This window comes from Acinonyx jubatus, chromosome A1 (assembly GCF_027475565.1).
Source record: "Acinonyx jubatus isolate Ajub_Pintada_27869175 chromosome A1, VMU_Ajub_asm_v1.0, whole genome shotgun sequence".
Classification (NCBI taxonomy): domain Eukaryota; kingdom Metazoa; phylum Chordata; class Mammalia; order Carnivora; family Felidae; genus Acinonyx; species Acinonyx jubatus.
In genome coordinates, this window is record NC_069380.1 from 1,197,448 (window position 1) to 1,223,434 (window position 25,987).

General features: G+C 46.7%; 1 protein-coding gene across 2 annotated transcripts; it reads right to left on the minus strand.

Annotated features, from left to right (window-relative positions):
* Nucleotides 1-17,162: 17,162 nt before the first annotated feature.
* On the minus strand, nucleotides 17,163-22,741 carry GJB2 (gap junction protein beta 2). Of its 2 annotated transcripts, none has more exons than XM_027064496.2 (2): nucleotides 22,560-22,741; nucleotides 17,163-19,326 (listed from the first exon to the last, which is right to left on the minus strand). In XM_027064496.2, exon 2 carries the CDS (start codon nucleotides 19,305-19,307, stop codon nucleotides 18,627-18,629), a length of 681 nt encoding a protein of 226 aa, XP_026920297.1. In that variant the 5' UTR covers nucleotides 19,308-19,326; nucleotides 22,560-22,741; the 3' UTR covers nucleotides 17,163-18,626. The 2 variants fall into 2 exon arrangements, with proteins under 2 accessions (XP_026920297.1, XP_014933259.1); XM_015077773.3 differs by lacking the exon at nucleotides 22,560-22,741 and adding an exon at nucleotides 21,865-22,471.
* Between the last annotated feature and the right edge of the window lie 3,246 nt (nucleotides 22,742-25,987).

A 25,987-nucleotide genomic window follows, 5' to 3' on the forward strand; every position in this document is an offset into this window, starting at 1 on the left:
AAACAGGTAAGAATGAAAAAGCCTTGCTTCTATTAAGGGAATCCATATCTTCCCCTTTCTTCCTTGTGCCCCCATGTAAGGCCCCTTTTGTTCATTCGCAGGGTGGTTGTTGAAGAATTTGTCTGTACTCATCTGGCCCAAACTCCGCCTCTGTGTATTCACACTCGATGAACCCAGACCAGGATTCAGTGACCCCTCAGAAGAGGACAAACTTGATTTCCTCCTTCTTCAAGGTTCAGTGTATTTGCTACATAGGGACAATGTATTTATAAATAGTTTGCAGCTCCCAAGAGCGTAGAAGCGTGTGTCATTTTCTCAACAGATAATAGCATCCACCCTCTTGAGAAAAAAAAAGGAAGTCACTTTTAAATGATTCCTATGTAACGTCCCCAAGGAAGAGTGTGTTGCAAAATGAAAGGTTATGCGTGTATAGAAATTTCCGAAACAGCGTTCTGTTTACAAAGGCCGAGTCAGGTGTTTGTTAAGGGGGAAAAAAAAGCATAAGCCACTGGCTTCTCCTGACAGGACTTTCCTGCTTTTTCCTCTAAAAGAATGAGGATGGTTAATCCTTTTATTTCTATCTGAGAGCAAGGAGCAGTCAGGCGCTAGGTGCTATCTAGCTTGAATATTCATTCAGCAAGGGTCCAAGAGCCGGTAGTGCTGTTCTAGGTGTTGTGACCCTTTCAACATGTATTGACTAGCTTCCTCAAAGAACTTACAGTTCATCAATTCATCAAAAAGGTGGGTCAGAGACTGAGTGAGGGAGGCCTGGGGGTGCCATGGTGAGCTGGGTTGGCCACTGCTTTCTTGGAACTTTCACAGTCTGATGAGACAATCGCCAAGCAGGTAAATCACACAAGCAGACACATCCTGTGTTTCATCAAATCAAAAGTACCATTGATTGCAAGATATACCATTACTTATGTTTCACCAAAATAAAAGCTGTGATTTTGATGGTAAGATGTCATCAGTTGTGACACACGAAGCTCTATTTCAGAGATGTTGAAATGTTTGTCTGAGGATCTGCATGTATGAGAATTAACTTAGAAATTAATTAATTGTTAATCATGGTGAGTACTTCAAAGGGGGAAAACATATGGTGTTACAAGAAAGAGTCATGGAAAGGCCTACTTTAGATTGGGTGATGTTTGAGTTGAGTATTAAGGGATAAGGGATCGTGAGAAAAGTCAGATGCTTCTTGAATGAGTGATATAGGAAATGAGTGAAGTAGGAGCTTGGAGGAGGGAGAAATCAGTTTGGGTAGGAAGAGTCAGGTAGGAATTGAGCTGGAATCTGAATGATTTGAATGATAGGTGGAAAGGAAGGCCAAGACAAGGGACACAAAAGCAGCAAACGCAAAGAGCAAAATCTATTAATTAAAAATAATCCATCCTAAAATCCATTTGGAATCTCAAGGAACTCCAAAAAAAAAAAAAAAAAAAACCCACCAAAAATCAAAAACCAAAACCAAACAAAACCCCAAAAACCAAAAAACGAAATGAATTTGAAAGGGAAGGACAAAGTTGGAGGACTCACACTTCCTGATTTCAACACTTACTGGAAAGCTACAGTAATCAAAACAATGTGGTATTGGCATAAAGACAGATATATAGATCAAAGCAATAGAATAGACAGCTTGGAAATAAATCCTTGTAAATATGGTCACATTGTTTTTGATAAGAATGTCAAGAAAATTCAATAAGGAAAGGACAGTTTCTTTTTCTCTCTCTTTTCCTTTCTCTTTCTCTCTTTTCCTTTCTTTCTTTCTTTCTTTCTTTCTTTCTTTCTTTCTTTCTTCTTTCCTTCTTTCTTTCTTTTGTTTTTTGAGAGAGAGAGAGAGAAAGCACATGCATGAACCAGGGAAGGGCAGAGTGAGAGGGAGAGAATCTTAACCAGGCTCCATACTCAGCATGGGGGTGAGGGGGCCGATATGAGGCTCAATCTCACAACCTTTGTATCATGACCTGAGCAGAAGTCTAGAGTTGGACGCTCAACCAACTGAGACACCCAGGCGCCCTGAGGAAAAGAGAGTTTCTTTAACAAATGGTGCCTGGACATGAAAAGATGCTCAACGTCGCTCCTCATCAGGGAAATACAAATCAAAACCACACTGAAATATCACCTCACACCAGTGAGAGTGGCTAAAATGAACAAATAAGGAGACTATAGATTCTGGAAAGGATGTGGAGAATCAGGAACCCTCTTGCACTATTGGTGGGAACGCAAACTGGTGCAGCCACTCTGGAAAACTGTGGAGGTTCCTCAAAAAGTTAAAAATACATCTACCCTATGACCCAGCAATAGCACTGCTAGGAATTTACCCAAGGGATACAGGAGTGCTGATGCATAGGGGCACTTGTACCCCAATGTTTATAGCAGCACTTTCAACAACAGCCAAATTATGGAAAGAGCCTAAATGTCCATCAACTGACGAATGGATAAAGAAATTGTGGTTTATATACACAATGGAATACTACTTGGCAATGAGAAGGAATGAAATCTGGCCTTTTGTAGCAACGTGGATGGAACTGGAGAGTGTTATCCTAAGTGAAAGTAGTCATACAGAGAAAGACAGATATCATATGTTTTCACTCTTATGTGGATCCTGAGAAACTTAACAGAAGACCATGGGGGAGGGGAAGGGGGAAAAAGTTAGAGAGGGAGGGAGCCAAACCATAAGAGACTCTTAAAAACTGAGAACAAACTGAGGGTTGATGGGGGGGGTGGGAGGCCGGGGAGGGTGGGTGATGGGTATTGAGGAGGGCACCTGTTGGGATGAGCACTGGGTGTTGTATGGAAACCAACTTGACAGTAAATTTCATATTTAAGAAAAGAAACAAATGGTGCCTGGAAAATGGGATATCCACATGAAAAGAATGCAGTTATACCCTTACCTAACACCATGCACAAAAATTAACTGAAAATGCATTAAAGATATAACACAAACACTGTTACTTTTAAAAGAAAACACAGGGCTAAAACTTTGTGATGTTGGATCTGGTGATGATTTCTTGGCTATGACACCAAAGGCACAGGAAACACAAGAAAAAAATAGACAAATTGAAGTTCATGAAAATTAAAAACTTTTGTGCATCAAAGAACATGATCAACAGAGTTAAAAGGCAACCCACAGAATGGGAGAAAAGATCTGCAACTCATGTATCTGATAAGGGATTAATATCTCGAATATATAGAGAACTCTTAAAACTCAACAACAAAAAACCCAAACCAATTCAAAGCACCTGAACAGGAGACATGCAAATGGCCAATAAGCACATGAAGAGATGTTCAGCATCACCTATCATGAGGAGAATTCAAAAGCAAAAATGAGATACCACCTTGCACCCACCAGGAGGGCTACTAACAACAGCAACAACAGCAAGATTACAAGTGTTGAGAAGCATGTGGAGCAACTGGAACCCCTGCGCATTCCTGGCGGGAATGTAAAAGGGTACAGCCGCTGTGGAAAACGGATGGCAGTTCTTCAAAAAATTAAAAATACCATTAACATCTGATCCAGCAATTCCATTTCTGGCTACATATCCAAAAGAATTGAAAGCAGGGCCTCAAAGAGACATTTGTACCTCCATGTTTATAACAGCATTAGTCACAATAGCTGAAACACGGAAGCAACCCAGGTGTCCACTGACAGATGAATGGTTAACCCAACTGTGTTACATACCTACAATGAATTATGATTCAGCCTTAAAAAGGAAGTCAGTTTTGCAATATGCTACAACATGGCTGACCTTTGAGGGTATTATGCTAAAGGAAATAAACAACCACAAAAAGACAAATGCTACACGATCCCACCTATATGAGGTACCTAGAATAATAAAGTCATAGAGAGAAAGTGGACTAGTGGTTGCTGGGGGCTGGGAGGAGCAGAACGGAGAGCTGTTTAATGGGAACAGAGTTTCAGTTTTATAAGATGAAAAGAGCTCTGGAGATGAATGGTGGTGATCGCTTCACAGCAGCGTGAATGTGCTCAATGTCACTGAACGGTACACTTAAAAATTATAAATTACATGTTATGTGTATTTTACCACAACTGGTAAAAAGGCTAATGGGGCATGTCTGCAGGTCCAGGAAGAGATCATCTGGGTTGGTGTGAAGGACTTCACTAAGGAAGTAATAAAAGATGAGTTTGAAGGCACAGACCGGCACCAGATGCCAAAGGCCCTTGGATGACAAACGAGTAAGGCAGGAATTTATCTCTCAGGCAACAGGAAATCCGGAAATCCTGGGAGGATTCTCTCACACTCCCCACCCATGCACACGGGCCCCCAAGTGAAGAGATAGGATTCATTCATCTTCCCAAAAAGAGTGCGGACCGAGAGACTGATCATTCGTTAGAGTGAGGCAGGCTCGGAGATCTGCTGGGAATGAGTAGAACCAGGTCTATACAAAGTCAGGTCACACAGAGACCAGAAGTCCCAGATTGGTCTGTGGGTGACAAGAGCAGTTGTGCAATTTTTCCCTGGCTGCAGCAGGTGCAGAGAGAATGAATGGTGAATCACTTCATCCCGGGGGATCACCATGCTAGGTGTGTCCAAAGGTCAGTGAGTTGAAGGATTGAGGTCTAAGCCATGGGGTCTGGGGGGCGAGGTGTGAAGCTAGGAAGGGTGGTAGGCAGGGAGGACTGGAGGCTCTGAGGGCCTTGGGTAGAAGACCTAAGTGAATGGTAACTGTGGAAGCCGAGTGCACCAACTCATGGACTTTCTTGGGTATTTGCCATGTGACCAGGTTGAGCATGGTGTAATGCTATTAGGAGAAGCCGAAAAGGTATGGATTAGGCTTTTCCATTCCCAAAGGATACTCTGTGTAAGTTATGACAAGGGAAGAGAACAGGTTGGAGTGTTCTTTAGACTAATGCTATACCTCGTATGCTGAGAAGGGTTCCAGACCTCACAGCTGGAATATCTTGGTCAGTGGGTGAAGGATGCCCGCCTCTCCAAACTCCAAAGAGACAAGGCGTGGGAGCTGAATATCAACACTGTCGGTGATGGGCTGGAGAAGGGGGCGCACCACTGACTGGATGGTGTCTCATGCACCTGGCCTCCTGACTGGGTTGAGGAGGAGGCTATGAGGGCCCTACAGTCCACTCAGCCCTTTGACATTGTTGACAGTTGGAGGGTGAAACCTCACCATCAGAGAGGTGAGAAACCAGGAGGGTCATCTCATTCCCTCTCCCCAACCCCCGACAACTACCATTACATTTTCTGTCTCTGTGAATTCTCTATTCTAGGTGCCTCATGTGAATGTTTCTTTATGATTTCTGAGTTAGAAAATTAAGAGTTCACTTAAAAGCTCTCTGCTTCTTTTTGTATCTTAGAAATATCAGCTTTTTGGGGCGCCTGGGTGGCTTGGCCGGTTAAGCGTCCGACTTCAGCCAGGTCACGATCTCGCGGTCCGTGAGTTCGAGCCCCGCGTCAGGCTCTGGGCTGACGGCTCAGAGCCTGGAGCCTGTTTCAGATTCTGTGTCTCCCTCTTTCCCTGACCCTCCCCGTTCATGCTCTGTCTCTCTCTGTCTCAAAAATAAATAAACGTTAAAAAAAAATTAAAAAAAAAGAAATATCAGCTTTTCTGTCAATGACTAACCTATTTTTTACTTTGAGGGTTGAAACAGAGAAGCGTGTTTCTTTGTATCTCTTTGGCTAAGAATTCCCCCCAAACACAGCAAGTTCTGGGCAGAGAGGAACCTCTCAGAGGTATTGAAGGAAGTTCCATATCATGTGACTATGATCCAAAAGAGTGGATGGAGATCATTAGAGTAGACATCTACTCTGTGTGATATCCGGGCGTTGGCACATCATCTGATTATAGCAGAATCTCCTAATATGGTGGTAGGGATCTGATGGACAAGAAGACTCTGAATGTTCCAGAAATGATGGAACTTGAAGGTGGGTAAATAAAGGCAATGGGGGAAATCGAGAGGGTCTTTCAGTGGCCATAAGGGGCATCGGAAGAGGATGGCCGTGGACTTTGCTAGAGAGTGCTGACCCTGATTCTGGGTAAAGGTGTAGGAAGTGAGTGAATCTCTGAGGGAAGCCCTGTGGTTGGCATTTACTGAGCACACAGTTCTTCCTCACTCAGCATCCTTTGAGGCTTTGTTCCGAGGATGCCACTGCCAAGCATCGCCAGGCATGCCAGCAAGAGAGAACCACTCCTTCCTTTGTTCTGTGGATATAGATTCAACAGATGTTTGGCACTGAATGGAAGAGGGTAGTTTCTGTGCTATCATGGAAGTTCACTTAATCCTAGGTCTACGTTAAGGTTTGGTGAGAGGAATCCCCTGAGCGTCCCTCCCGAGTTCAGAACCAGGTGAGAAAACACAGGACAGGCAGGTAGAAATCAAAATGTCAGCTCTATAAAGGCGGGACAAGAGAGCTTTTGATACTTCTTTCTTCTTTCCAAAACAGATAGAATTAGCTACCTGCTCATTGACTGCTGGACTCTTCTGCAGGGGCACAGCCCGCCGGGTCAGCTGACCCCACAGCACAGAGCGGGCCAGAACGCACCCTTCGGCCTGCAAACAGACCAAACTGGAATGGCCACAGGGCATCGGGCTTCACTGGGCCCATTCCATCTTCCTGACTGCCCCATGAGGTAAGTCTCTCCTCCCATGGAGATGCATGGATGAGACAGGAGAGGAGAGAGAGATAGGGACAGAACACCTTGAGATGCTGTTCCATCAGGAGCACCCCCATGGAGAGTGCTGGGATGGAGTGCCATTTGGAGCACGTCTCACACTGCGTGATAGCTGTCCTTCTGTCTTGGCTTTTCTTTCAGTGAAAGCTTTGCCAGCAGTACAGGTTGCCTTATTCACCTTTGCGCTTGGGCATTTAAGGGGAGAATCAACACATGTCAGCACTTCGTTGGTGGTGTTTGAGTAAGCGGAATGGGAAGGAGACAGGAACACCTCCTTCCAGAATCCAGGGGAACTCCTGGATGTCATGTTCTCCAATTGCTCGGGTGTGGGCTGGAGTGCCCTCAGGCCAAAGCAGTAGCATGGTTGACATGATTTTTCTGACCTCCCAGAGGATTCCTCCTGGCCTCCTTGTTGGGTTGGTTGCTGACCAAGTTCTTATGTGGCCTGCACCCTGGTTGTCTGGCTCACCCGTGTAGGCTCAGTGCCTAGTAGCTGGCCTACCTCCGCACGCACTGCCGTGTCGTCCGGACAGGGCATAGGCCTCGCGGACCCAGGCATCAGCATTGCAGCTTCCCCAGTCCCTTCTACGCCTAGTTAAAGGCCCCAACCTATTATTAGACCTTCCTCGCTGAGCACTTTTCTGCCCCTTCATTGGTTGTTGAAGAAGAAGCCTCACACCCTTTTTGGAAACTCATCCTAACCCAGTCTTGCCTGTGATTAGGACTGACTCAGAAGTAAAAATGCTTGCTGAATCACCACCACTTCCTAGAACACCCTAGCATTTTCCTTAATTAAGGCCTCCCTGCCACATGTTGAATCACTCCAGCCTGGGATCCGAAATTAGGGTGCGCCCCAGGTGCAAGGGGCCATTTAATGAGCACAACTCCGTCTCTGCTCTACTGGGACTCCGGAGCACAGGGCTCTTCCTGCCCTTCTCCTTCGGTGGCTGCGTCCTCCAGACAGGAGGACGTGCAAGCATATGGTACAAGACCAGTGTCCTTCTATTTGCCTTGGCATAGACATTTCAGAATTCAAACTCACATACTCTTGGCGTTGTAATGGTGTTTTTTTTTTTTTTTTTTGTCTTTTTGTGTTTTGAAAGTACTTTCCTCTCAAACAAGCTTTAGTTAAAGCCACTGGTTCTATTCCATTTTGAAACCAGGCAATGTCCTTACGTTGAGTGTCAGTTGCTGAAATACTAGGAAAGCTTCACGTAATTTACCAGGTACATAAAAGTTTTCTTGGGCGTATATTCGAAGTGACTTATACGTGTGAAGGCCACAAAAGACTCAGGGCTTTCCGATCCTGATGGGGCCCCCTGCGGGCTGTCTTACTTTGGGAGCGTAGTTTGCTCATCTGTAATGAGGGGCCGCTGCTGTGGTAATAGCAGCACAGAAGTGAAATTCAAGCGAGAAGGAACAACTGTATCTGTGGAGGCCTACTCTGCGTCGGCTACCCGGCCAAGTGCTTTTCACATTGATATTTTATTTTTATTTACTTATTTATTTATTTATTTTTCACGTTGATATTTTATTTTTATTTATTTATTTATGTATTTATTTTTCACATTGATATTTTAAAAAATGAGTCTGAATGCTTAAAAAGTCAATGCAAGTGTTGGTTATTATAAATTGTGTAACCATGGGAGAAGTCTGCTTATCTCTCTGAACTTAATTTCTTCATCTGTGAATCCAGAATAATGCCACCAAACTCAAAGGGTGTGTCAGGCTCACATGGAATTATCCAAGTAAAGGTGTTGGGTGAAACTTATAAAGCAGCTTACAAGTGTTAGATATTATTATTGGTGTTGATGATGATGATAAACCTTTAAATACCTGCTCACAAATGAGTTCGACAGTCTTCTTCAAGGGATATATCTCTCCAATCTGGGTGGCGGTGGGGTCAATGACAGTGTGGCAGAGTATCTATGTATCCTTCTATCCAACCCAGCCTGTAGCTACACCCTCTGATTAGTCCACACTGGCAATTTTCGAAGGGACTCAGAGCTCAGACCGGCACTGCTGGTGAGCCCCTGGGGCTGCCATCGCCAAGTCTGGAGGCAGAGCTCTCACGCTCTGAAAATTGGCATGAGCGTTTTTCGGTGTTTGTGTTTTGCTTTTAGAACCACGCATGCTTTGAGATCTTTTATCTTAAGACTCCTGATGGCTGTGAAAGAAATGCAAGTAGCCATTCTTGTGCTATTCGCTCTACAGTGAGTAGTTTGTACCACGTGAAGTCAGCTCAAGAAATTTTAGGTTCCCGCCTGGAGAGTACCAGGGTCCCTGCTCACTTTCTTATTTCTAATTTCTACTGCTCGGGCTTGAAAGGTAGTCCTGTTTGGGTCTTCTTCTCTGTCTCACCAAATTAATCTGTTGGCAAGTTCTGATGATTAGTAGTACGTTTTTTCGTACGTATTTCTGCCTCTCTTTCACTAAATGAATTTGGCCCCATGCCACTGCATCTGATCATACCAGTAGCTTCCAGAGAGCGTCCCCGTCCCCCTTCGACCTTTCTTCTATAACCGTCCCGGAGTCAGAGTTATCTTTCTAGAGCCCTGCTTGGATTGTGTGCCTCTCCAGCCCTGCAACATTCAGTGGCTACCCGTTGCCTGCAAGACAAACTCCATCCTCTTTGCCTTTCTGCTTACCAGCCCCGGCCCCCTCCCCCCACTCTTCCAGCAGCCTCTAATACATACCCAGGCTTCTTCCTTTCCCTTTGCTCATGTCATTCCTCTACGTGAAATGTCCCCTCCCATTTCCGTCTCACCCCCCACAGGGAGTTGTGAGCAATCTCTGCTTCCTTTGCTCTCATCTTCCTCCGCAAGGTCTTAGAGACCAGGACTGAGCTTCACAGGTCTTTAAGCCTCCTGCAGAGCTTTGTTGGACGGAGCTGATGAATCTAGAATTATTTGGTGTTCTTTCAGCTAGTTCATCCTTGGGGTCAACTGGGTCTTCTCATGAACCTTCTGGGCTTTCTGTACCATTCCCTGCACAAGCATAAGTAACTCATAGAATCAAAAGTTCTGGACAGTTGCCAGTTCTCGTCTGTTTTCCTTCTTTTTTGGGCAGGATCACATCTTAACTCTGTTCTGACTTCGTTAAGTTACCACTTGTTAAATGGAGCACACTGTGCCAGAATGTGAGCTGCAGTCTGACCACAGACCACAAGAAAAATTGAGATAGAGAAGCTTATTATCCACAGGTCGCGAGGCATGTGCACAGCATGCCTCGAGGGGCTACACAGGGAAGTCAAGTCAGGGTACAGGCAGAGAGAGAGGCAGGACCTGAGGCACCTGTCTTTATTAGGGCCCATGGATGGAGTTCTTTGGGTCTCTTGGGCTAAGGCTGGACTGGTCAATTCAAACCCAAAAGAGCCGAGTTTTGGTAAGCTCCATGGGGGTCTTATGTCTGGGGCCCATAAGGGGAAGGCCCTGGGAGGTAGGGTGACTGTTTATCGCAAAGCCAGGAAAGTCATGGCCGGGCTGCTGTTTAGGGCATGCATGCACTTGCAAGAGGGGCTAGGGTCAGTTTAAAGCCCCCACGGGCCAAGCAAAATAGTTGCCGAGGCAGCAGTACCCTGAGTAGCTTAGCTAAACCCTTGAGGATCTCCCAGGCCAATAAACAAAATGATTTCCCCATTCATTACTAAGCAGAAGGAGCCCAGAAGAAATCGTTTAAAAAAAAAAAAAAGACTACAACAACAACAGGTGTTAATTCCCTGTTTCTCATAAACATGTTGACCTTGCTACTTCCTAGAACATTGGAGCACCTTTTTGGAAACTCAAAGGTAGTAAAAGACTCCTAAGAATGAAAATCCTATGAAAAAAAATTCTGTTTATGATTTGAAATTTCTTGTACCATTTATACAGCTGGAAGTTTGCTGGCTGTTGGGAGAAAATTCTTCCAAGCCCCCATATGCTTCTGGATATAGAGGGTATGGTTATTATTAAAACTTTTGCCTCTGTTTGGGATATAAATGAAAAGTAGTCCAGATTACCAGAATGAATTCTAATTGATACCAGCTTTGGGAGAATTAACAACAACAGAGGAACATAGAGACGTGAGCCTTTAAGAGCTGGCCATGGGAGGTTCCCTTTGCCCCTACCATTTTTATCACTATTCCTGGCAATGATTTTTGTTTTGTTTTGTTTTGTTTTTAGTGGGGGAAGGACAGAGGGGGAGAGACAGAATCTTAAGCAGACTCCACGCCCGGCATGGTGACTGATGTGGGGCTCAGTCTGACGACCGTAAGATCATGACCTGAGCTGAAATCAAGAGTCAACTGACTGAGCCACCCAGCCACCCCTCCTGACAATAATTTTTATTTATAATATTCTACCTGGTATGGGCTACAGAGAGAACTATAAATATTTCTGAGACTCGGAAAGGTCACTTCTAGCATGCCACTTGAACAGGAGGCAGAGTCACTTTCTGGTACTTATTCCCTAAATGACTTGATCTGACTTGAACATGATTGTTTTTCTTAGGGCAGGGAAAGACTCAGCTGTGTGTTCAGACTTGTCTTATTATTTTAATGTTTATGGTTAATATACATGGGCTTAGGAATTTATTTTGGTGCATTATAGCACTAATAAAATAGAATAGAGACATTAATAGTGTTTGATGTGTTTCAGAGTTCAAAATACTTCTAAACATACTGTGATCACAATCAGTGTCTTTCAGTGGGGAACATCCATTGTCTCTTGTGTTGAGAAAAGAGATGTCTCTTTTCTCACTTTGAAAAGTTATGGTAAAATACACATAACATAAAATTTACCATAGTAACCATTTTTAAATGTACATTTTTAAGCACATTCACATTATCTTGCAACCAACACCACCATCCATCTCCAGAACTTTTCTTAATCCCCAGCTGAAACTGTTAAACAATTACCCCCCATCCCCCCATCCCTGGCCCCTGGAAACCATCATCCTACTGTCTGTCTCTCTGGATTTGACTGCTCTAGGTGCATCCACAAAAGTGGAATCGTACAGTATTTGCCTTTTTGTGGCTTATTTCACTTAGTGTTCTCAAGTTTCATTCATGTTGTAGCATGTGTTAGAATTTCCTTCTTTTTTAGGTAAAGTAATATTTCATGGTATGGATGTACCACATTCTGTTTATTCATCCATCGGTTAATGGATACTTGGGTTGCTCCTGCCTTTTGGCTACTGTGAATAACGCTGTTATGAGTTCCCATGTTATGTCATGGGTGTTCAAATAGCCATTCAAATTGAAATCTTTCTTTAGGAAAAGGCAGGGCAAATGGGAAAAGGTTATGCTTTCTTGAGCTATTGTGACTCAAAATTGCCCTAAACCCATTTTTCAGGTTTTAAAAAGTAGATATCGCAATTAATAAGGAACTGGAAAAATTAGAGTGGACTATATTAGGTGATTTCCACCCCCCCCAACATAAGGAAATAAAATCAAATAACACTGAATCTTTAAAGATTTGCTGTGTTAATGTTAGATGATGAATTGAAAATTTTTTCAAATAACACATTCACTTACCCATACAGATGAGTGTTGAGTAAGAAATAATCTCACCATGGCATTTATGGTCCTAGATAATAAGATTTCAAAATTCAAGTGACAGAATACTTAAATCTAAGGGAAAACCTAAATGGGAAATTTGTGGAAAGCCACTGACTATGAGCCATGAGATTACAGAAGTTTGCTACTATTGCTTATTATACTCTTTCGCAGAGGAAATATTATACGTTTATGTGTGAATTTTTGGTTTTCATTTTTTATGGTTACCCTGACAAAACAACAATGGCTAGGTATCTACAAATTGGAAATACAAACCCAGAGCAATGGAAGCAATAGGGTTTTTAGGAAGGGGTAAGTGTGGCTGTTCGGGTGTAAAGGTTTTTGTAAGAAACGCCCCACAGGCCCGGAGGGAAGCCACGGGGATGGGAAGGATGCCGCGCCCTGTAGTTACCCTTGTTGGCAGCAGATGGCAGCAGAGAGAGGCTTTGCACACCTCTGGGGGTTCTGGTCTGGACTGAGGGCTTCTGAGAAAAGGTTCAGTTATCACATCAAATAGCAGAAAAGGTCTTTGATAAGTTATTCAGCTTCTCCAAGAAATGGAAAAAGCCAAAGTAACCACGTCGCAGGTCTTTTCCTGGCCAAAGACAGCCATCTCTCATGATTTAGCTTTTTGTTTCTGAAGGCCCCCAAAACAAACCATTTCACACTCTGTGCTTTCGGTGGTGCTTTGGTGCTCCTGCCTCACCCAGCTGGTTCCATACTGTACTTTTTTTGTGTGTTTTTTTAAAGTTTTTTTTCTTTAATGTTTATGTTTGGTGGGGGAGGGGCAGAGAGTGAGGGAGACAGAGGACCCGAATCGACCTCTGCACTAATAGCAGAAAGCCCGATATGGGGCTTGCACTCACGAGCTGTGAGATCATGACCTGAGCGGAAGTGGGTGCTTAGCCGACTGTGCCGCCCACGTGCTCCCATACTGTACTGTTTTGTATGGTAACCGCCTCATACCCCTCTGTCCTCCACATTGCGATCCTTTAAAACCATCTTTGCATTTGCCAGAGGCTTAGACAATGCTCTGCACATAGAAGGAGCTCAATAGATGTGTTTTTTTTTAATGGATAATGAAATGGTAAACAGTATTAAATATTTTTGTAAGATACTTCACAAAGTTGGTCATAATATCCATGCTATTAAGATGAAAACTTGTGAGTTAGATGCAGCTAATTCACTCCAAACTCAGGTTATGCTGGTAGATGGACTGACATGAGTTGGAAGGAAATCTTGGGTGGTGTTCCATATACAACATTTTTATTGGCTTAAGTAACTATAGAGAAAGCAGGCTAATTAAACTGACACATGACATAAAGTTGGAAAGAATTGCCAATAAACTGAATACAGGGCTCAGAAAGATCTGGATGGACTAGAGGGATGAGCCAAAATCAGCAAGATGAAATTCGACAGGGAAAACGTTAGAGGCTTGTATTTAGGTTAGAAAAATCCATGTGACATGTAGTATACATTTTGATAGGAGGTGGGAGGCAGTGGGAAGAGAAGGGGAGGGGGAGTACTCTGTGAAAACTTGGAAACAGAGCGACTGTTCATGGACATGGTGGCAGTTCAACAGTTTGTGGCTCCGTCATTCTATGGAATATTGTACATCTGTTAAAAACAAAACAAAACAAGTTAGATCTATACATACCGACCTGGAAAGATTTCCAAGACGTATTACTAGATGAGAAGCTACCACAGAAAAAAGTATGTAAGAAATGCAAACCAAAGTAGTTATGCATGTATATCTCTATATCTACATATACATCTGCCATTGCATAGAAAAAAGATTGGAAGGATGTACATTGAGGTCTTAATACTGATACTTCTGAGCAGGACTATGAAATGAGACTTTCACTTGACTTTATATACTTCTGCATTTCATTTTAAATGCAAATGTATTTGTATATTAATTCTGTAATTACATAAATCATCTTGTAACTGAAAGTGAGGAAAGGTGACAAGGCCGTTAAAAATGTCCCTCAAAATTAACGTGTGATACCGCGTCTAGAATAGTCACCCCAATGCTGGGCCACGCTGGAGTGCTGCACCTAGTGCTGGGCACCGTCCGCCTTCTGGAAGACACTGAGGGGGAGCCTAGCGACCCCTGGCACACTTATCCCTGCTTGACTGCCAGAGGTTAGAAAATGTGTTTTGTTCTCTCTTATTTGCTTGTACCTCGTAGGTTGGTACACAGTAGTTGCTTCCTATTGGATGAACCAATGAATGACTGAGAAATGTGGGGCTATATAGCTGGAAAATAAAGTTGAGGTTGAACTTGGATCTGTTCTCAGCTCTTTAAGGTTCTTAAGTGGAAAATAGACTTCCTCTGGGCCCACCAGAGGGCAGAACAGATGCTGGAAAGCTGGTGTTATAAACAGGCAGATTTCTGCACAATAGGGAATTCTTCTGATGGCCTGCAGCCCCCGCCTCCTTTGGCCTCATCTCCTCCCAGTCTCTCCCTGACTCTGGTGTCCCGGCCTCTCTCTTCCTGGATGACTCTTCCCTGAGATATCCGTTTGGCTTGCTTCTCCTGTGCCTCTTAGCAGAGAGGCCTTCCCTGACCTACATCGAACAGCGATTCTCATCGTCCCTGGCCCTTCCTAGTTCCCATATGCACAGGAAGTTCCGCTGCACTTATCTGCAGCATAGATAATCGACAGGGATTTGTTTGTCGCCTGCCTCCTTCAACACGAAGGCAGAGATTTTGTTTTGTTCGCAGTCCCGGTGCCCAGTACTTCCTGGCACTCCGCTGGCCCTTGGTAAATATTGGCTGAGTAAATGAATAATTCGAGATGCGCAGGAATGGAATGGAGTGTCTCTAGAAGTCAGGACTTCTTCTTAACCCTATCAGCACTGGGGAAGATGGGGCGTCCCTATGGTGTTGGCTACTAGCTTCAGGAATTAAATGCACTGGGAGAATTCTAGAAGTCCAACCCACACCCTTTGTGTGATAGGACTGTCTGCTCGTGGCCTTTGAGTATGATATGTTACCTCCCCGAAAGGCACCTTCCTGGTCCATTCGGTAGGAATAATACTATCCGAAGGCCTAAGACTGCCAGGGTATCCGTGAGGATTAAATGAGATCATATGCATAAAACACGTGGTAACAGAGACTAACTAGATGAATGGACGCTTTATGACCCTGTTGACTTTTCTTTAATCATAGACTAACGTAACTGTCGGAACCCTACCTTTTTAGGCCATGGCTTTTGCCCCTAGCCTCTCCTCTCTCTCTATTGTGCTTACATCAGATTTAGTACAAATGTGCCATTTTTTTTCCAGCTTCCAGTTTGTCAAGCTCTGCTTGGGTCGTTTCTATCTAAAATACCACCCATCATCTTCCCAGCTTGGGATCTATCTCATGGAACACAGATGGCAATATTTTACTGAGCACTTCACTACGTAGAAAGCTTTTACAGAAATTGTCTTACTTAGCTTTCCATTAACCTTGGAAAGTACCAGTAAGCCCATTGTAAGATGAGAGAACTGAGGTCCGGAGAATTAAGTGAGCTCTTGCAATACCCACCAGACGCCCCTCTTGGCACGTTGCCTGCTGCTGTCTAGTTGACTGCCGAGGTCGGTGGCAGCAGTGATGGTCAGCTCGGGCCAGGCCACCCTGGAGAATACTGCCTGCGTCCTCCTGAGCCGGCCCTCATTCACTCACTGCCAATTGCCACCCGCCTTTTGACAGTTGTGCATCTACGGAAGAGTTGAGACCACGAGTGCCAGCTTACTAGCAAACCTTGTGCCAGATAAATTGGCAGCTGGGCCGCACCCACCGTTTCACAGGCTTTCAAGGTCAAATACGTGGATGCCCAGCCAGTGCGGAGGCCCTCCTGGAGGCTGGCCAATGGCCTTGATGCAATCAGGCCGGCCCAGGGTCTTTTGGTGGTCCCTTTTGAAAAACAAAAACAAAAGCCCCAAACAGAGGTTTTTCTTACCTAGCACAAATGATAAATTCGAGATATGTACTGAGGATTAAATTCATGTTCAAAGTTCAGGCTCTAATTTTCAGGCGTGTGGCCAGACCGCTCTATAAGCTCTTCAAAGTGGTCAGTAGTGATCTGGAATTATTTTGGTCTAGTCTTTTAAAACCTTGAGAGTAACAACCTTCACAGCTTATAAGAATGAACACATCTATCTTAAAAATCGTGTGCCGTTTTAACAGCCTGTGTGCAGAGCACTTTGGAAGATGACCAGGGACTATTTTTCTCTTTTCTATTACCTGGATGAAAGTGGGCTATTTTTTTGTCCTCTTAAATCCATTTAGAAAGCGAGCGCATGGCATATGGTTCTCCATAAAAAACATTCCTAAGTATTTATGTGTAAAATGCTGAGGTCCTTGGGCTCAAGGTTCCTCTTACTGAAAAGCCAGAGCCGCTGTTGGCCGGCTGGGGGAGAGACCCTGGAGGCAGGCAGGCCCGCAGACAGCAAGCACTCCCACACACAGGACAGGCTGGCCTGCCTACGGGCTTATTTCCCATAGAAATGGGCGATAAGGAATGCAGAGCAGCTTCATCAGACCAGATTCGATTACCTACAAATATACAGAAAGTACATCTCCCAGAAAAGACCCCTTATAGAATTTTTCTCATGCCTCAGCCGAACTTCACCATGAATGACATTTTCAGCTCCCGTGATTCTTCCAGGAGCCAAACCGGTCACGTGAACCCAACTTGGCATCCTGCAGGTTACAAATCCGGTCCACACGTCGTGCTGCACGTGTGTTTGTCAAAAACCTGTTGGAGGTGAGCATGCAGCTGGACAAAAATACTCTTCCCCCTCTCCTGTCAATCTTTCTGGTGACAGAGGCTTTCCTGTGCCCGGGCAGAAGAATCCCAGAATGGTGGATGGACACCCTGGTAATTTACCGAGTTGGTGTTATAAAATGTAAAATATTAACATAGAACACTGGCTATGGGTTAAAATAAAATCTGCTCTTCTATTAAAAACTGTAAGAGATTTTAAATAGTTATTTTACGAATTAATTATATTTAATGTTTTAAATGACATTTGAGACATTACAAAATTATTTAGTTACAAGCATGTAATTAAAGCTATGATTTATTATTACAAAATGTTTTTACAGTGCTATTCTTGGCGACAGAAAAGTGTTTACCCTCATGAAAGTATGTCGAGTACCATTTTTTGGAAACCATGTCAAGCACAGTGATAATATTAGGGTCCAGTTTGTCCCATAGAACACCTAAATATTTATCTAAACTCTAATTTCTATTTAGAAACAAATGCCTACCAATTCTATTTTCACTTAAGAAAACCGGATGCTAAAGAGGGAAGCAAACTTTTGAAGCAGACGAAACTCATTTTTAATCATTAGAATTTCGAGTCCATCTAAATTCTTTAAAATTTTGTTTCCATCTATTCTTTAAAAACAGTAACTACCACTCCCCCCATTTTGTTCTGCACCATTAAATTGTACTGTGGCAATGAAGCATTCCCAAGCAACCTCTTTAAATCAGTGCTCCCACTGTTGACCGCAGTAATGGAGAGGGCAAACACTGTAGAGAGGGTGGCTTGCCCCAGCCTGTAGTCAGTAGCAGCTGGTGGTCCATCCAGCGTGTACTTCTCATGCAAAATTACACCTAAGTATTTGAAATAAGGCTCTTTGCTCATACAAGCCACCCCTAAGAACTTCTAGTTCGTTTCACGTGTGAGAGGCTGAAATGCCTTTACGGGCTACGTACCACAATGAACACGGCCACCAGCCTCGCAGGGGCGCTGCAAATTACTCATAACTGAAAGGCTCTATTTTAAACTCAATGACAGTATCTAATTGCACACCGTTTACATATCAGAATCTGAGCCTTTGAAATAGGGTGAACATATCATGGTTTTCAGAACATCTTACGGATCAAAAGAACATCTATCCCATTTTAAAGTTTTCACTTAAAAAAGCACAACAGAGTTTGAAGCGTTAGATAACCCCGTCCACTGTTACAGACTAAAACTCCCCAAGTGAATAAAAGAACCAAGAATCTCTATGTTCACCTTTACTTCAGGGAAAACGGCAAAGAGACCCTTAAGGAGATCAAGCAAAGCTTCTCAGCATCCTCTTTAGAACCTGGCGTTTCTCTCCTTTCCTCCAAGAAAGAGAAAGAAATGCTGATGTCCTTTGTTTAAAATAGGAGACAGCCTACACCCACAAGCCCTAGCGGCCCGGGGCCTCACTGGAACTATTTTAGTGAAAATCAGTATAGGCACAGAATCATGCCTTTGTTTTCAAGCTTTAGGAGAGGAGAGCTCTGTTGGAGGCATCTGGAGTTTCACTGACATCCAGAGCAGTTTCAAATGGTTGCGTTTAAGATAGGAATCTGTATCTCGGGAAATGCTGGTGACTGTGCCTTGACAGCAAAGCACCTGTCTGTGCCTCCTCCTTTTCACCCTCTCTTTTATCCACTGGCTGGGTAATGCGTTAAACTGGTTTTTTGGACTTTCCAGAACAATATCTAATTAGCAAATAACACAATTCGGTGACATTTAGCAGGATGCAAATTCCAGACACCGCGATCATGAAAACCGTAAAGACGGTCTTCTCCGTGGGCCTGGAAACAAAGCAGTCCACTGTGTTGGGACAAGGCCACGCGTTGCACTTCACCAAGCGCTGCATGGAGAACCCGTCGTACATGATGTAGAAGACGTACATGAAGACTGCTTCAAAGATGACGCGGAAGAAGATGCTGCTGGTGTAGGTCCACCACAGTGACCCTTCGATACGGACCTTCTGGCTTTTGATCTCTTCAATGTCCTTAAATTCATTCTTTATCTCCCCCTTAATGAACTTCCTTTTCTTCTCGTGTCTCCGGTATGCAACATGCATGGCCACCAGGAGAGCCGGCGTGGACACGAAGATCAGCTGGAGAGCCCAGAGTCGGATGTGAGAGATAGGGAAATAGTGATCGTAGCACACATTTTTGCACCCAGGCTGTAGAGTGTTGCAGACGAAATCGGCTTGCTCATCTCCCCACACTTCCTTCGCGGCTACGACAAGGATCATAATGCGGAAAATGAAGAGGACGGTGAGCCAGATTTTCCCAATACTGGTGGAGTGTTTGTTGACGCCCCCCAGAATGGTCTGCAGCGTGCTCCAATCCATCTCCTCCGGGCCGTGTGTGCTGGAAAGGGCAAAGCGAACACAACACAGGCGTGACTCGTCAGGACGGAACTGGGGAGGCTTCTCCGGGTCCCCGGTGAGTGAGCACTCTTAAACCGCCTCGCGAGCAAATACCAACTCTTACGCAACCTCACCCAAAACGATGAAAACAAAACCAGCCCAGCTCGCTGTAGGATTAGACGCATAGTTCCCAAACCACCTGGAACGTGTTCGTATGTGTTGTCTAATAAAGACTAGCGTGTTCCCGGGAAGAATTCGCCCCGTGCTTGGCACATAACAGAGATGCGGGGGGTGGAGGAGGAGCGCCACAGCAAAAGTACTTGCTAACTTAAAGGCGCTAATTAGTGCTGACCGAACTCTGCACTCTGCGGACTGCGTAGGTCACTCAGCACTTGAACGGGACCCGCCTGTTACTTGTGCCCACTAGCCTCAGGCTTTGGACGGTGCCACCGGGACCGAGGCTGGCTGAGGCCGGCCTTGCCTTAAAGGCCAACAGACCAACTCCCTACAGAGCTACCTTCCTTGAAAACATTTCGGTTCACTTTCATGGATTTGGGATGTAACAGTGAAATGACTGTTACCGATGGTAAAGTTTACATTTGAGGCACTCCCAGGTTAAAATTTCACAGAAGGCTTCACTTCCTTTTTCTATATGAAAAGGAACAGGTCAGAATTAGTCTCCCCACGGAGGAAAGCCACCATGCATGGATTTTTGCACATACTTTCTGTGTCTGGATGGGTGGTCCTCACTGCCACGGTGGGGTGGGACTGATTTGCTCGGTTTAGTACTGAGGGATACAGCTGTTTGGTGACGGCTGTAATTGTGCATTTTTCATTGTGGGTCATGGTTTTAATTTAGAGGCGTTTCTAAAGGTGCACATTAAGAGAAAGGACAGCAAATTTAACTCCGTGATTCCCCGGTCACCGGCCCTACAAGATGAGTCACTGTATTGAAGTTCAGAACCAAAGCCTGCTACTCATGGAAAAGGGATTTGGAAAAGCCTGTGATCAATCTGCCATGAGACAGTGGCCTTCTCTTCATCCCAGGATATGAACTGCCTTCATTTATTCGTAGTTACAGCCCAACTGTCTCAATCAACCCCTCTTGTAAACAAGATTCCACCTCTCCACAATTCTGGTGAGTGATCGGTTTTCCACCCCTTCTAAGCTGGTAGTGAATCCTCCTTCTTCTCTTACTTAAAAGCATAATGCTCTGCCCACTTGGAACAGGTTGGGTCCCGTTTCCTGATGGACTTCCTAAGCAAGCTGGGAACGAATGCCTTTCGTCACTGCGCCCCATCTTGGGCACTGCTGTGGGGCACTAAGATCTGGCCGGAGCCATCCGACGCCATCCTGGTCAGAGGAGGCAGGAGAGACACGGAGAAGAGTCACAGACACAAAAATTACGGAAGATTGAAATATGCTTGAGACACATTCAGACCTACTCAGCTTGACAAAGAGACACATCGACTGGAAGAAACTGTGGTTTAGTCTGGGTTCAGCCCCGACCCTTTAGATACAGACTGTCTGGGAGGTCCTCAGGTGAACCAAAATTCATCTTTGAACCAAACAGTATCATGAAATTAGACAGTCCGGTTCTTCATCAGCACCGAGTGGAGAGCAGAACACTCACCGAAATAAACTCTCCCTGGTTTAAGTCAATACGTCCGACTAAAAATCGAGGGTGGTCCTTACGCCTTGGCCTCTTCTGCGCTACCAAGGATCACATGCTCTTTTGTAAACCAGTCCAATCACCATCAGCTGAGAAAGATACTGTCGTTTTGTAAAGCTCTCCATCCTTTAAAGGATCTGCTTTAAAGATCCTCTTAGGAAAAGGAGCAAATTACAACGCGCTCCGCAGGAGACACGGGTGATAGGTCAAGATGGACTAGCCAAGCAGGATGGAATTGTCCTCGGCATTCAGATCACCCAGGAAGCTGCCCTCCTGCCTTTCCTGACCTGGCAGATGGGTCATGGGCAGGCTCCTACCTGGCCCACACCACCCTGTCATTGTCTGGAGCTGGGCCAGAAGTGGGTTGAGAAGCTGCTTCGGGTCTCCGGGGAAGGCCCCGGGTGAATCACCAGGTCCCAGAAAAGGCAAAAGGAGCTCTTGACCCCTTTACCTTCTTCTCAGTCCTCACTTTTTGGATGCTCCACCTCTCCACAGAGCGCCCCCACCCCCTCACAGGTGTCTGTAACTGTGACTGACTTAGCACACTACATTTGAAGGAGACTCGAAGGACTAATGGGGACGTGGCCGTCGCCACCCATCTCAAGACCCAGTCCCAAGTAAGTGGTCGTGGTCCTACGTGTCCGCCTGTCGGAAAGCTCGGAGGACACACGCCTTTTGGGCCGATTTCCTCGCGCCAGTGAGGGGGCACCGAAGGGCTAACGCGGCCCGTCCTACAGAACACGCTTCTCAGCTGCAGGCTACCTCGTCTGTAAAAAGTGTCCTGAGAGCGCTCTTTCCAGCAGGAAAACGCCACCTGGGGACAAACGCTCTTGACTGTTGGGCAAAAAGGCAAGCAACCAAACTAACCTCAGGTTCAGGCTGCGTCTAGGTCTCCGGGCTCGCGGGGGCAGGGAGTGCTAGTTAATCCGGCCGGACCTCGACCTGAGTGACTTCCCTCCCCAGGGCAGCGCGAGGAGGTGAAGGTCAGTTTCCTGCTGCGAAGGCGTCCTGCTTTGCCCCCGACTTTCTGCAACTTTCTGAACTAATCCTTCGGCCAACGGAACAGGTCAGGTGGCCGCAGTTACGGCGACCGGGCAGCAGAGCGAGAATCTCCCCCAGGAGTGTCTCGACACTCGTCACGCTGAGCCGGAACGGTCCCCTCCCCCGCCCCGCGCGCCCAGCCCGGTCACGGCCCCGGCTTCGGTTACCACGTCCCCTTCTCCGGCGCTGCTGCAAATCCGGCCCGAGCAGCCCGATTCGAATTTCAGAGCTCGGCCTGAGCCGCTCCCTTTCCAGACGTCCGCGCTCGCCCCTCGCCTCCCCGCCCCAGGTCCGCTGCCGCGACCGCCCGGGACAGGGACGGCGCAGGGGCCTCAGCGCGCGTGTCCAGCTCGCGGGATCCGGGTTGCCCGGACGCGGCCGGGTCCCCCTGTCCCGGCCGCCCTTCCTGGCGCGGGGTCCCCGGCCCTAGGCCGTCCCGGGGTCCCTCCCGGCGCCGGGTCCCCCAGCCCTAGCTGTCCCCGGGGCGCCGAGAGTCGGGCGCACTTGCGGCGCGGCCTCACCTGTGCGGGAGGGAGCGCTCGGCGGGGCCGGGGGCGGGCGGCGAGGGGGTCCCGGGTGGCGGCGGGGCGCTCTGGCGGGGTCTGGGCCGGTCCTGGCCGGGGCCGCCTCCGCGCTCGCTGCGGGCTGGGGCGCCGCCGACTGGCTGGGAGTCCCGGAGTGCGGAGCGCGCCGGGCGCTACGGGTCCTCGACACCTGCCTGCTCCGGCGACGCCTTTTAACCGCACCGGACACTCCGCCTCTTCCCCCAAAGCCATTTAGAAAGTTACGGAGGGGGCGGCACCTCGCTGCCCGGCCTCCCTCCCCTGCTGCGGGCGGGGCGCGCGGGGCCTCCCCGGTAGCCGGGGCTTTCCGGGACCCCGACGCCCCCCATCGCCCCTCGAGGTCCCGGGGAGCCCGGGCCGCACAGTGTCCCAAGCACCCCTGAGCGCCCGGATTTCCCCGAGTCCGCGTGCGCGCCACTCCCCGCCCCCCCAGCCCCCCCAGCCCCTCCGCCCAGGGTCCGAGCGGCGGGGGGCTGGACCTGGCGACCAGAGGAGGATGCAAAGCCCCAAGCCTCGGCTCCCTGCATTTCGGGGATGGGTGGGGTTAAAGGACAGTCGTTGTTGCTGTTATTGTTATTCTGCTTTAGTCCAGAGAGTACTATTGCATTTAAAGCTCTGCTTTACTCGTTTTTTAATTATTGGGAAAACAGGAGTTGCCGACGATTTGAAGATTGAAGCTCAGGCTGTGGAGGTTCCAGTTCCGCTGCGGGGCGGCGACACAGGGTCTGTTCCCCCCTTGGATTTTGGGTTCGGAGTGGCAGGCAGGTGGGCCACCAGGGCTGGCCAAGTCCCTGCTTCTTTCTCCCCCCGGAATCTCACAGGCAAACTCAGCCAGCGCCTGCCTGGATTCCCTTTTTGATTCGACCACGTTCAACACTATGCTAAGGGCTAGGGTTGGAGGGGCTGGGGGAGACAAGTCTTGCTCTTGCCAAGGCTGGCACGGGCGTCTCCGTGGGCCCTGGACGTGCCGCCATGCGCGCCCCGGCAGACGGTGCCCCCCTGGGCCCTGCCGCTTCCTCCTCCTCCCGCAGCGGAGAAGTCGCAAGGCAGGTAGTTGCTCGGTTTGGGGCGGGGGCGACCCAGATGATTCAGAAAATAGAGGCTATGAATGACACCCACCCACCCCTCCTTTCCCTGCACGCGCACACCATGAAAGGGGAGCGGGTCCTGGGCCGCTCAGTTCTCCCAGAAGCTTCATCCCGGATTAGGAAGTCTCATGGTTCACATTTGGTCGGGTATTTCGAGGTCTCGAGATGCAGGTTGACAGAAGGGGGATATGCACAAATCAAGTGGATGGAGAACGAAAACTGCGAGAGCAGGACGCGTTGGGGAAATAGCGCCAGGCTCTTGTGGGTGGCTGTCACTGTTCAGGTACCTTGATTTCTGCAGAGCGGCCAGCGTGGAAGGGTGGGCAAGCCGTTCCCAGGCTCAGTTTCGTGTTAAGCAAAGAGGATGATTCATCCTGACAGCGAGATCCAGCCTCAAAAATGGATTTCCCACGATTATCACCATTGGCGTGAAAGCCTTAGCTTCTCCTTGTAAGACGGGTGCCCCGTCGCCACGGGCCAACTCAGGCCATTCTTGTATGGGCGAATGTGAGCTTTTCCCCGTGGTTGCGACCCCACCTTGCAGCTCTGAGTCTTAGTCTAGGAGGGAGTGTCTGTTCATGAAGAGACAGAGGCCCAAGAGTTGCCGAAAGCCCTTGCGTGGCCCATCTGAGAGATGTGCTGAATCGGCTTTTTAGAAATGACAAGGCAAAGCCGGGTGGAGTGGAGGAATGAACCTGCTGGGTCTGAGCGCACATCACAGTTGAGGTAGGAGGCGTCTCAGGGTGGAAGGTGGGGGGCACGGGGGCCGGGGTGGAGGGGGTGGACGTTGTGGAGCCGGCCGGCGGCTCCTCACGTCAGTTACTTTCTGGAACAGCACTGTTTAGGAACCGGTTAGAGCCCTGCTTGGGTCAGAATGAAGGAAGGGTCTAGAACCATCGTAGGAAGCTTGCTGGTAAAGGTGGTTTGGAGACTGCAAGTTGAGTCACTTTCCCCCATTGAAAAATTTCACCTTAGGTTTTAGTGTGTGTCTCCTGATTATAGGTTGCTGTTCAGCTTCCTTTTCCTTGTTTTCCCGGACTTACTCTCCTGATTTGCATAATTAGTGTGCATTGTGGGCTTATTGTATATCACAGCTGCTCCTATTTGGGGCTATGTAGCTAGACTTCCTGCAGCTCTTAAGTCTCGACCTGATTTTATTCTGTTTTGTGTGATTTGTGTTGTTTTTCTGTATTGGTGTTTTCTTCCTTACCAGACTTGAATTTCTTCAAGACAGAACATCTTAAATATATATTTTTGTGTCTTCCAGAGTAGACGAGGAGGAAAAGAAGAGGTACGATGGAAAAAAAGTTGGGATATTTAAAGTTATATCCACATGAGCTTAGACTTACAATTAGGAGGTCACACCACAAATTAATAGTTTTGTAAATCCCGTAATCATTTTGTGAATAGCATAATCCTATTGCTGTCTTTTTTTTCCTTCGGGCTAAAAGCATTACTTTGTTAAATGGAAACACTGAAAATAAGCCTTAATTTTGTCCCCTGTTTTCAGACGTCTTCATCTTTAAACTGACCAGCCCCTGGAGAAAGCTCTGCCCTCCACTCCAGGCTTCCCGGGGCCCGGAGCATAGCAGATGCCCAGCATGTGCCTGCTCCTTGATTGGTATACCTCTGTCTTCTTAACCTGCAGGCACTGAACAATATAGAGAATGTTTTTTGACTCGGCTTTATGGAAAAAACTCTGGTGTCTCCTGAAGCGGTCTTGAATGAAGCAATTCCCAGGGAAACTCGGGCACGTAGCGAGTAGCTATTGATGCTCAACTGATGAGATCTGTTACAGCCACACGTTGTCACTTTGGAGTGTCAGAGACACATATGATGAATATTTTTATGTACATGCTTAGTAGCAAGCAGGCAAACCCCAGGTGTTTATAATTGAGTTGAACTTGTATGCAGGCATTTAAAGTGATGCAGTTGTCAGGTTGTAAGGTGAAATGTGAATATTTGAAGCTATTCAGGGTTTTAATTTGACAGCTGTTTTATAAATGGACCAGAAGGAAAGAAGTTGTTCTTGTGTAAGAAATCAGTGTGAGAAAAATGATATTTCTTCACATATTTTAATGGATGATTGCTTGCCAGCTGCCTAATGGGGCAGCCCCTTGGATGCCCTCTGGGAAGGATGATCTGAATGCATATAAAAAATGTCTCAGTGAAATTTCTGACACACAAATCATATGTAGGAGAGAGCAGAAAATATTTCAAGACAAGAAGAGACTTGTGAGAGAATGGAGTCCCTGTCCGAAACCTTGGCAGTTTTAGGGCAAGTTAGAATCATTGAGT

Coding starts and splice junctions, on each gene's coding strand:
- GJB2 (XM_027064496.2), bottom strand. CDS start 19,307: ATGGATTGGAGCACGCTGCAGACCATTCTGGGGGGCGTCAACAAACAC.